This window comes from Cephus cinctus, unplaced genomic scaffold (genome assembly GCF_000341935.2).
Source record: "Cephus cinctus unplaced genomic scaffold, Ccin1 Ccin1_scaffold3202, whole genome shotgun sequence".
NCBI lineage: Eukaryota > Metazoa > Arthropoda > Insecta > Hymenoptera > Cephidae > Cephus > Cephus cinctus.
This window is the reverse complement of record NW_014334501.1, coordinates 75,402-86,439: the sequence shown is the minus strand read 5'-3', so window position 1 is coordinate 86,439 and position 11,038 is coordinate 75,402. Positions and strand designations below refer to the sequence as shown.

General features: G+C 48.9%; 1 protein-coding gene across 1 annotated transcript in view; it reads right to left on the bottom strand.

The window, feature by feature from the left end:
- Positions 1–2,483: 2,483 nt before the first annotated feature.
- LOC107274506 overlaps positions 2,484–11,038 on the bottom strand; it is a gene marked incomplete at its 5' end in the record, with an annotated part of 25,727 nt that continues 17,172 nt past the window's right edge. The window contains 5 exon segments of the mRNA XM_015753723.1: positions 2,484–2,819; positions 2,898–3,278; positions 3,390–3,926; positions 5,718–6,020; positions 6,088–6,230. Of these exon segments, the coding sequence (XP_015609209.1) occupies positions 2,643–2,819; positions 2,898–3,278; positions 3,390–3,926; positions 5,718–6,020; positions 6,088–6,230 (1,541 nt within the window). The 3' untranslated portion in view covers positions 2,484–2,642.

Here is an 11,038-nt window from a genome sequence, read left to right as displayed (position 1 = left end):
CCCACCGACTTTCCACTCTTCCATCCCTTAGCCCTTATACATTAGATATTTCTTTTCTTCCTCCTCTTCGTCAAATACCTCCACCTTTACCCCCCCTTTACCCCCCTGCTTCAGCTCCCCCTTCGACCCACTTAATCGTTCGCTCTTAACATCCCTTAGCCGAATCGCCGGAACTTGTGAAACGTCCTGTACATTATCGCTGACGAAACGTCCGGCAGCATCGTGGAGGCAGAATAGTTAGGCATATCCTAGTCAAGAGATAGGAGAGCTGCACTCTTCCCTCTCTCCCTGCCCCTCTGGCCGTCTCCTCGTTTCTCTCGCTGCTCCCCTCTCAGCCGGCATTCAGGAACTTTGCTGACAGCTCTCCGGATAGGCAGATAAGAACGTTCTCTGAATGCGAGCGGAGACAATGCTGCTCTTTCCCACTGCCTTCCACGTGTACACTCCTCTCCTGGAGTCCTGCGGTTCGAGCTGCAAAGTATGCGGAAAGTATCCAGGATCCTTTTGGAATTTCTCTTGGCGACTCGAGGGAATCGGGGACATCGATATAGCGCTGACTGGGGGAGAGAGAGGAAGGGTGGCGACGGAAGTGACACGCACGCCTTCGTGGATTTTAATGACCTTGAGAATTATTCTCCCCGGCATGGAATCGATTAAGCCAAAGAAGCCAAAGCTCGGGGCGGGAGTGTTTCATAACGATTTACCGGTGAAAGGCCGTTAAATTAAGCCAGACTCCGAGTGACAAATTAAGATCAGATAGAGGGATGATCCGGAGGCTGCTGACTTTTATATTTTCATAAGCCTCTCCCCTCACCTTCGTTCCATTTCACTCGCACTCACTCTCAGTCCCGTTTCCCTGTTCCTCTCGATTTTTCCACCCTCTCGCGCGCGCCCAATTTTCTTAGGGTGCTTAGCGCTTAGTACGGCCTTGGTCTTTGCTGCCATTTTTTTCTCTCTACTTGCTCCAATCTAGGAATTAAATTTCAAGATTGCGCGGAGACAGGCTAAATAAACGTCACACCTTTTTGCAGCTCTCGTGAACGAGTTGGAGCTAAATTTATGAAATTTTTAACCAAATTTTTATTGGCACTTGCTTGGAGGTCACGGATTTCCTGAGACTCCGTGAAAGCGGCGCGCTGATAAATTGATAATACTTGCGAGAGAGGAAAGATAAGGGAGTCGGAGGTAGTATTAAGTGAAGTTAGATTTGATGTTTTGCGGATGAGCGGACGGTTGGATGGATCCTTGTAAGACGTTTTAATTGGACAAATCCGCCTATCCTCATTAAATCCAGGACCTTCATTCTCCTCGTCGCTCTGCCTGAGTTTCCCGTTATGTATGAGTGTATCATAAATGATGATATCCTCTCATCTTTGTGTTATTCCTACTTACGTGGAATTGAAAATCTTGGATGCCAGGAATCCTCTTCCCAGCCCGGAATGATCCTTGGGCGCCACTCGGTCTCTCTCCGTACAACGCTCGCTCCCTCTGTCTCTCTCTCTCCCTCCCTCTCTGTCTTCCCCGCCGAGAGATCCCTTTTTACTCTAATCTTCTTGTCCTTCTGCCTTACATTGTACTTCCTTCCTCGCTCCAGCCCATCATCATCCCTTCTGCTCGCCTCGCTCCTTCTTTCGAACGTTTCAAAGTTTCAGAGAATTGCCGGCTCATTAGCCAGCACAGCCAGAGCTCAGATCTCTCAGATCCAATTCATACGGAATACAGTGAAAAAACTTGAATGAACTTCGCGAGGCGTCTTTACACTTGGAGCTAGAGAATTTCACGGAGCGAGCCACAAGACAGAGAATACCTAAACATTGTGATAGGCGCCTATAACACCGGAGCCTCCGGCTGCTTAGACAATGATCCATTGACTATTGTGCAGCTTGAGTTAGGGTTGACTCGTCGTGACAGCCTCGCGAGAGTAGTCTTATCTTAGTCGATAGATTTCGCTCGTTTCTACTATACTGGCGCACATCATGCATTCAGCAACATTAGGGTAGTACAATCTATGCCGAAGACTCTGAACATCCTGTGCCTATAGTCTACAGAAGCGGCCTATATGGAGAAGAAGCTATACCAATCTGCACGGTGCTGCTCGATACTCGCAGTTGACGCACCGTGCCCTCTGTTACGAAGAAGTCCCGAACGGAGCTATAGAATTCTGGTGGAAGCAACCGTCTTTCCTCGGATGACTGGAGGAACCTGGCTGAATCGTCTCCTGGTATCGAGAGCTCCTGCTGATAACTGGGTACCACGTGACACATTCGACAGTAGACCAGAAGAGCTTGGGCTCATAGCATATAGCGTACAGTTTATTCGATATTCTCGTATTTACACTGATATTCATAATTATATTATAAGAGATATGATAATTACAATGAAGGGTCGGGGTAGGGGCGAAGGAATGGAGGGGTGAGGAGGGGGGGGGAAGGGAAAAAAAGAAGAAGGGGAAAGAAATAAAGACATAACAAAGACATTGCATATCGATTAAGAAAGGATTTTTACGAAACAGCGACACCACATTGTCGCTCTTTATCTTTTCTCTTCTTTCTCTCTTGGCATCGTTCTTCCATCCGTTCATTCTAAATGTACTCTATTACGTTGTATGTATATTATATTACACGAGGACATCGTGGGAATATCTAATCAGCGTGATATGGATGAGGCTGGGGCGATTCGCCCTCGAAGAGCGCCATCTTCAGACGCTTGCATTTGGCGCGACGATTCTTGAACCAAAATTGCACATTCTTTGGCTCGAGCCGCGGGAACTTCTGACGATAGGGCATCCTGTTTAATTCCTCCGTGTATTTCAGAATCAGCTGCGAACAGTCGAAAGGATATAATTAATTAAAATTTAGATAAGCGCTCGCACTACTGATTAGATTATTAAAACTTACCGCGTGGCTGGGATGAGTATTATGAGTGAACCAGGTCTCCAGCCTGGGTACTTCCGTCACGGGATCAATGAAGGTCCTGTTCCTCTTCCTCCTTTCGTCAAGCATGCTGGTGGGACATCCTGTGGGACCTCGAGGTGGCAGATAATGGGACATGTACATAATACTGTGTCCGAACATGGGACTCGGCACCAAGGAGAATCCTGGAGGCAGTGGACCAGTCGGGGTCGTCTCGTCATCGTCGGAACCGGAAGAGACGCGGCCGTCTTCCTGTTTTACGGAGGAGGGCGTCGTCAATGGCGGTTGCTGGTCCTCCGGTCTAGTAGTCAGAGACAAAGGGCCAACTGGTGGACTTCCGGGTGGGCAGGGCGACGGGGACGTTGACTGGAAATTATGACAAGAGTCCATCAGGATCCGTTCTCCTAGTCTCTTTGCATACATAGGCTGATTGCTCGTAGGGCTGGTTTAGCGATAAGATTTTTGAGGGTGCTTTACCTGATGTCTGGAATCCTCCTCCTCGTCCGTACAATCCTCGCTAACTATGCTAGCTCCCCTAGGACTGAGTCCTGGGGGACTGTACCCATTGATCCCTCTGGTCTCGGCTCTCTTCTGCGCGGCCCTGGCATTCTTGAACCAGTACACCACGTTATTCACGTCCAGGGGCTTTCTGCCCCTTCGGGACTCAAGAGAATTCAATTCCGACACGTAGTGCTGAATCTGCTGCCGCGACGGATGCTGATTCTCGCTGAACCATCTCTGAAGTCGCGGCAACTCGAGTTCCGGATCGAAGCTGGTTCTCATGCGCGTTTTATGGGAGTAGGGTAGAAGCGCTGGATGAGGTGGTCCTATGGGCCCACCAGGTCCTATTGGTCCTGCCCCATCCGGTTGCGGACTCTGGGTGTGGTGATTGACCGACGGAATAATAGGATTTAAACCCAGTCCTATCTGGTGCTGCTGCAGCCAGGACTCAAAGTTCCTTCTTGTCTCCTCCGAGAGATCGTTGCCACCTCTGCACAGCGACGACAGAGTCATCTGGAACGATAATGATTCCTCATGGAGATGGCCTGAAGATTATGGAAAAGTTGACTGATTAAGTTCAGCGGTGAATGCACGGGACTTTATGAGAATGAGGGAAGGAACGTAGGAATGTGGGTATATTCTTATCAGTGTGATTTATAAGAACAAACAGAGCCAGAGGGGGGATAACAAGAAGGCACTTAATGAGGTAATCTTTCGGATCGAGTCTCGGTAGCGCGCATAGCATCTCTCACTCAGGAAGATTTTACAGCCCTGTTCTTAATCACTCAGCACACTGACAGCTACCAGATTTCAGAAATCATTTGGCAAACACCGCCCGACAAAATAGGCCTTCCAGCCAGCTTATCTGAGACACCGTTTAAGCCTGATTTACGCGTATTTATTCCGGAACGTGACGCAACAGTCATCAGCTGATCCTCGTCGAGAGCCGTAAATCAATTGGCTGAGATCCAGTTTAAACATTTTCATCTCGATCGTCGCCGCCTGCGTCGCCGTCTTCATAGACGCCGTAGGTAGTTTCGTCAAGGGGACAAAAAACAAAAAACAAAAAAAAAAGGAAATTCGCAATCGCAGGGTTAAACTGATACGACGCTGTCGCCTCGAGATGAATTCAATATTTGATCTACAGCAGAGACGGAGCAGCAACGTTAAGCCGGTTCTCATGATAACTCCACGCATGCTCCCGCGTCCTATCCCACTCTAACTCTACGTCTCGTTTTAACGCGAGGACTACTCTTAACCGGGCGGGGAACGTCTACGAGGAAAATTGGTAATCATAGACCACTGCTGGAGGTATTAAGGCCCCAGGGGTGGGTAGCATACGATCTTCAAAGAGGTGCACTTAGATAATGCCCCGTCCGGGCTGCTTCGATATCGAAAGGGGCTTTTGATGAAGGATGCGAATTTGGCTGAGTAAAGGGTAATCCTATCACACGCCATGGCTATGAGATCTCCTGCCTTCCTTCGTTCCTTCGTTCCTTCGTTCCTTCGTTCCTTCTCTCTAGCCGGAGAACCTGGACTCCCAGTCTCCGTCTACGCCCTGCTTAGAAACGTTTAACGTTCATCAAGTGCAAAATTCCTGATTCCTCTCCATATCTAAAGCCTCGAGAATCCCAGCGAGTGGCGCCGATTATTACCTTGGGAAACGAAAGAACTGACTCTTTGATAAAGGAAGCCTGGCTTCTCGACTCGTCATTCGTAGCCTAAAGAGCATTTATTTAAGGTGGGGATTAGCGAACCGCGCGGAAGAGTAGAGGCCAAGATTACGACGGTCTCAGCACCAGGACTAAGAAGTACCAACCTGGAGGACTTCTTAATGAGATTAGGCGCACCGCCGACAAACACTCTCCGGCTAGATTTACATTTTATACATTTTTAAGTGGTCGTCTTACAAGCGCTTCGACTCTAATCCTGGCTGTGGCGTTAGTTTCCTGTCGACTGGCTCGGTCGGCTGGTCTTTTTCCTCGGATTTATACGCATCGCATTGTTTCCGTTCAGCGGCGTATCGATTCCTCTCCCTCGTGTATAAGCATGGCGCAAGTGTGATAAAGTCAGCACGCGTGGTAACTCTGTGTGAGTGTGATAAATTAGTCGGGCCTTCATAAACATTTCACAGCTGTTGCCGACACCCTGGGACCACCCCCTCTCCCTCGGCCGCAACCTCTCTCTCTCTCTCTCTCTCTCTCTCTCTCTCTCTCTCTCTGTCTATTTCTCTTCTCCTCCCCTTCTCTCCTCTTACAGTAAATCAGAGCAGAACCCGCGGAGGGAACGATCGTTCGATCTTACCTCATCGAGAGGACATCCGGCGGAAACCAGGAGCGCGTGACTGTGCAGCAGAAGGAGTCTCAGGAGTTTGTCCTTGACCTCGGCCGCAGGACTCGGTGGTGGCGGTCTGGATCTGTAGACCTGAATCTTCAGGGTGGCCACCGTAGTTAATTCGGCCAGTATATCACCGACTGTCAGCAATGGACCATCGGCGACCTTCTCCAGGGGCAGTGGCTTCCAGTTTCTGATGACTATACTTCCTCTGGCGCTAGGAATGAGATCCGCGTGGTATCCCAGGCGAACCAGAGCCTCGCCAACTAGATCCTGGTAAATCGGGAGCGATTAGCAGCCTGAAATCGATGGGATCGATGCAGCGTGAATGATCTATTACCTGAAACGGCATGGCTGCTGGAATGATGACGTAGGAATCGGTTTCCACGTGAGGTCGTCTCCAGTTTTCTCGACTGTTGTTCAGACGATTTTCCACGATGCTGTGGATGGCCTCTACCACGCAATGGACCGGAAGACTCTTACCTATATCAACAGAGGAGAAGAATGAGCATGAACCAGGTCATGGATAATCGTATCACGTGGTTCTAGCTCTTGGATGCTGGGTAAACCTTAAAGAAGAGGAATGGACCATCAAGTAGAGCAGATCCCAGCGGTATAAGACATTGGGTATAACTCTGGTGCTAAGCATATGCAGATCCACTACTCGTCTATCCCACCTCAGCCCAGGAGACAATGGCTCCGAGCCAGCACAATGGCTACGAACCTTGTTTAACCCTGACTTAAGTCTCGAGTCTATCCCACTTCAGCAAGTAATCCCAGACCTCTCCCAAACCGAGGGAATAGAGCCGTAGTACAGGGGTGGAGGTACAGTAGTACAGCCACCCCGAACTCCAGTACTCATCCGTCAAAGGGCATTCCGACCCACTCGTGTGTCCGAAGCTCTTACATCAAGGCAAAATTATATCTCTGGCCCCATGAACGTTTTTATTTGAGGAAATACACTTCAATATATATATATATATATATATATATATATATATATATATAGTGCACGCGCATGTTATTCTCTGTAGATATCAAATATCAAATGGAGGATCTACAGTTGTTACGTACCGATTCGCTAAGAAACGATGTCGATTCGGTTTGAAGGGACGAATCAAGGAAAAGGATGAGAGTTATCGGCTATAAGGATCCCGACCAATAAGAATTATTAGTTCTCGAATTTGCCTATTGTCAAAGCAGTTCGTCTTGGGACACCGATCGGGGTGCCTCGATCTGCCTCGCGCTCTCGGGCTGTTTGTTGACAGTTTTTCTAGCCGCGTTTCCTATACGGTACAGGAAGTTCTCGCTTGCGTAGTTCTCGCGTTGCTCTCGCTATATCCAGGAAATCCTATCGATTTTCTGCGTGTGTTTCGGAGGTGCAGTGTTGAGGTGCAGTGTTGTGCAACTGAGTGTCCCCTGGATGCAGTTCTCGGGCTTCGGGGATCAGCCGAACCAGCTCCGGTGAGTACTCTCCCAATATAATAATTGGTGAAGGGATTTCGATTTTATAGCTCCGGTTCGGTCTGCTACGTTCTCGACCAGTTGCTTTCTGTTTCCGGCACTATTTGCCTGGCGCTTAGTCCGACCCTCTATACTTCAACCTGGCGGCCTGACCGGTCGCGCATTTCCGTAACCGTTCGCGCATCTAGTTGCGTTTGCTGATTTCACGCGCCTCAAAGATCAGCACCTACGGTTGCGTTTCTCGATTTTATGCGCCCCCAAAAGTTTTACAGTATCCGTTAAGCTGTCGTCCTTTCTGATAGGTTCCGACAGAACTCTCGTTTTGGCGGAGTTGCCACTGTTCCACCTCAACTGGCGCCACCTGGTATGTGGGTGCTTGGACTAAGGGTGGACAGCCGAAGATATATTTGTAAACATATGGGATGCGCAATACATGTCGCATATACTTAAACGACCATATGTGTCGCATTTATGTTAATGACTCAAAATGATATCAGTGTTTACGAACAACCATAACTGAATACAGTTTCATATGACTAATAATTACTTTTTAATTATGCTGATTCTTGTCCAAGGAATCCAAGTTTTAAACGAACTTTTAAATCCTGGGTAATAGTTGGGGCCGTTCAAAATACTACTCAGCCAGTGACTCGGATGTTTAAAAGTTTGACAGTTTAACAGTTTAACTCGAACCGCAAACCATAGGGTAATCCAGTATAGCGAAGTGTTAAGTCCTCTTTAAGACGACTGACAAAGGATATATTGCCGGTGGCACGATATTAGATATTAATACCCAAGTTGCGTCTAATACGCCTGTACCTGTGGAGTGGCTAGTTTTATGCCGCATAAGGCAGGTCTCGTGCGGGATTGTCTGGGGCTGACCGGTGGCTACCTTAATCCAGGGATGTATAGTTTTCATTAAGGGCCCTGCTTCTCACGGCGTCTTTGTGCCAGGATCAGCTGGTCAAGGTGGGCTTTTACCTCGGGATTCAGTTCAGGCGAACCCGTTACGTAGTCTGTTTATTAGCAGCATCCCCGAAACCCTTAATACCGGCCGTTCGATCCTCCACCGGAAGTATCCTCCCACTCCTACCCTCTGCTTCTCCCGAGTATACCGGAAATACGTAGGACAGCCATTTATCCGTAAAATCAGACCATCTCGTTTAACCGCTCCTACGGCAAAGACATTTCTCATTTCGTCTAGCGTCCGACGTTATCGACCTTTTAAATCTAGCCGCCCCTGGTCATATCTTCGGAGGAAGCCTCACGGAACCGTCGGATCTCTCTTCTTTGACAGAACCCGTCAAAAAGATAAACTTCTGGGAGACAACCCTTGAGGACTGATACCACCACCACCACCACCACCACCACCACCACCACCACCACCGCCAGTAGCACTTCAACCCCAACTGGCCAACCCTAACAATCTTCTTTCCTTCGATAGGGGTACAGGCCCCCCTGTATTCCATTCAGCCTGGGGTACCTATCGAAGGAGCCTCCGTGCAGGCTGAGGGTTGTTTTGTGAAATTAAGATATCCGGGGGTGGTGGCGCCGGAGAGAGTCATCCCCTCTAGAGAGACTCGCGGGAGCGTTAACGTCAGCGAGCTAACGAAGCGTATTCGACTTCTTTCACGATAAATTAGCGAGACCACCCCTAACGCGTGGAATGCTCCGGAGCCATGGGGTTGGTGTGATACAAGATAAAAAGTTTGGGCATATTTTTCGACACCCCTACCCACCACCCCGTCGCGCGATAATGGACTCCTTCGACGCTGCCAGAATTCATGCCTCGTTTTTCACACAAGAAAATAATCGTCCACGATTTCAATTTATTCATTTCCAACCAAGATGGCGGCATGCCTCAGTGAGTCGTGACTCGTGAGTCGTGAGTCTTTTAAGTCCCGTTTAATCAATAAGCACAGGGACGCACTTTTAAATGTTGGAAATAGTAATTTTAAATATGAAAAAAGCCACCTCGAAGGAATTGGACATTCGTAGAGCATTCGGTGAGTCCGAAATATTCCCAGTGTCAAAAGACAGGCTGAATATAGGCAAGCTCAAGGGATCGAATATCCTAAGGTTTCTCGCGTCTTAGTGATTCCCTAATTCCCTAATCCAAGAACCGCTTTGGTGTCTCGGAGAAATCGAAGCACCTAGGAAGCCCAATGATTTTGGTATAGTAGCAGCCAATGCTGTTCCTCCTGCTGAACCTCGAGGTAAAACGAGTGTTCGTGCCATTAAAAGTGAAGAACCTCAGTCCAGGTTCGCAAGTGCCGTGCTGGATGGGCTAAAGAGGTAAATAGGAGCCTGGATAAGGAAAGGGCACTCGCGCCTACTTGGCCGGATGAATTTTTACCCAGTGCCGTGACGTAGTCGTAGGGAAGGAAAGTGTGGGCGCCTTAGTATCTCAGACTGATCCGGCGGATGTCGGGCTTCGCAGATAACGTACCAACTCTTTCGAACTCTTTATCTCAAATGTTCTCCCTCCTCCTTCACTTCTAACTCCATCTCCCCTCTTCTCCCCCCCTCTCTCCCTCTCTCTCTCTCTCTCTTGTTATAATTCATATTCTCCTACGCGCACACAGGCTCACAGTCCACGTCGCTCCTTCTCTCTCTCCTCCTCCATCCGTATCCTACAGGCTTTCCTCTTGTTAACGAGCGCAAGATATCAGGCCCAAACTGCGATTTAACACTGGCGACCCGTCCGGTCCCCATTTTGACACGTGCGCAAACCGCGGATTTGTTCTTGGGACCAGAGAATCTTTTTATAATTTCGGAGTAAAAAAGTAGATAACGACCTCCGCGAAGGTGAGTCGAGAAAATAGAGGTAAAAGATTGTCGCATTTGAGCACAGTCTTAATTCCTCGGCATTAGCTTACATGGGATTAGACTCGGAGAGGGAGCGCGAGTAAGAGTGTTTGATCTGAGCTCAGATGGCGAATCGGCCGATGTATTTCTCTATCTTCTAGCGTCCCCTGATTACATCCACATTGGAATTCGCAGCGGCCTTTGTTTCGCTTCTCGGAAACGCTGAGTTTTACGTAAAAAGGCGAATCGACGCGGCGCTGGCGTAGGAGCTACGTGTGCGACAAAAGATAGCGTGATCTGTCGTTAAGACCGAGGCTAACGCTGGGATTTGGAAGGTTTCGTCGCGTGGCCGGTGATCTTATAAGCTCCGAAGGTTATCTCATTATCTTATCTGTGCTTTCGCCTACTTACGCTCGCGAGCGAGAGAGCTTAAAGTGCACGCGAGCGAGCATAAAGCACGAAACCGGGAGAAAAGGACAGAGAGCATCTCGTGCTAGTAAGTTAAACTGCGATTTACTTCTTCTTCTCTCATCTCTCTTGTCTCCGAAGACGACCTAGCAACCCCCTGCAAATCTTGAAAGAAAAAAACGGGCGATCCGTCGAGATGATCGGATCCCTTGGATCGTTCGGGATCGTTCGGGATCGTTCGGGATCGTTCGGGATCGTTCGGGATCGTTCGGATACTTTGCTAGGCGGTTGGAACTCGATGGAAGGAAGGGTTAAAACTGGGCCTAAGACGCTTAAGGCGTAAGCTCTTATACAAGGTGGAGAATAAGAGACAGCGAGAAGGAGGGAAGTTGCGTAGAGCAGCCAGGCTTCCAACCTTCTATTACAAATACACAGAGAAGGCCCTGCGTACTTCTACCGTACTTAGACGCCGCGTCGTCCATATATCCGGCTGGCTGGTGCGCCGGGGGGTGGTGGGCGGGCGCGTTAGCGTTGGCGCGACGTGACGGTACTAGGTCCTAGCGTAGCTGGGCTATGTGTGGAAGATTAAAATTACTTTGGCAAACTACGAC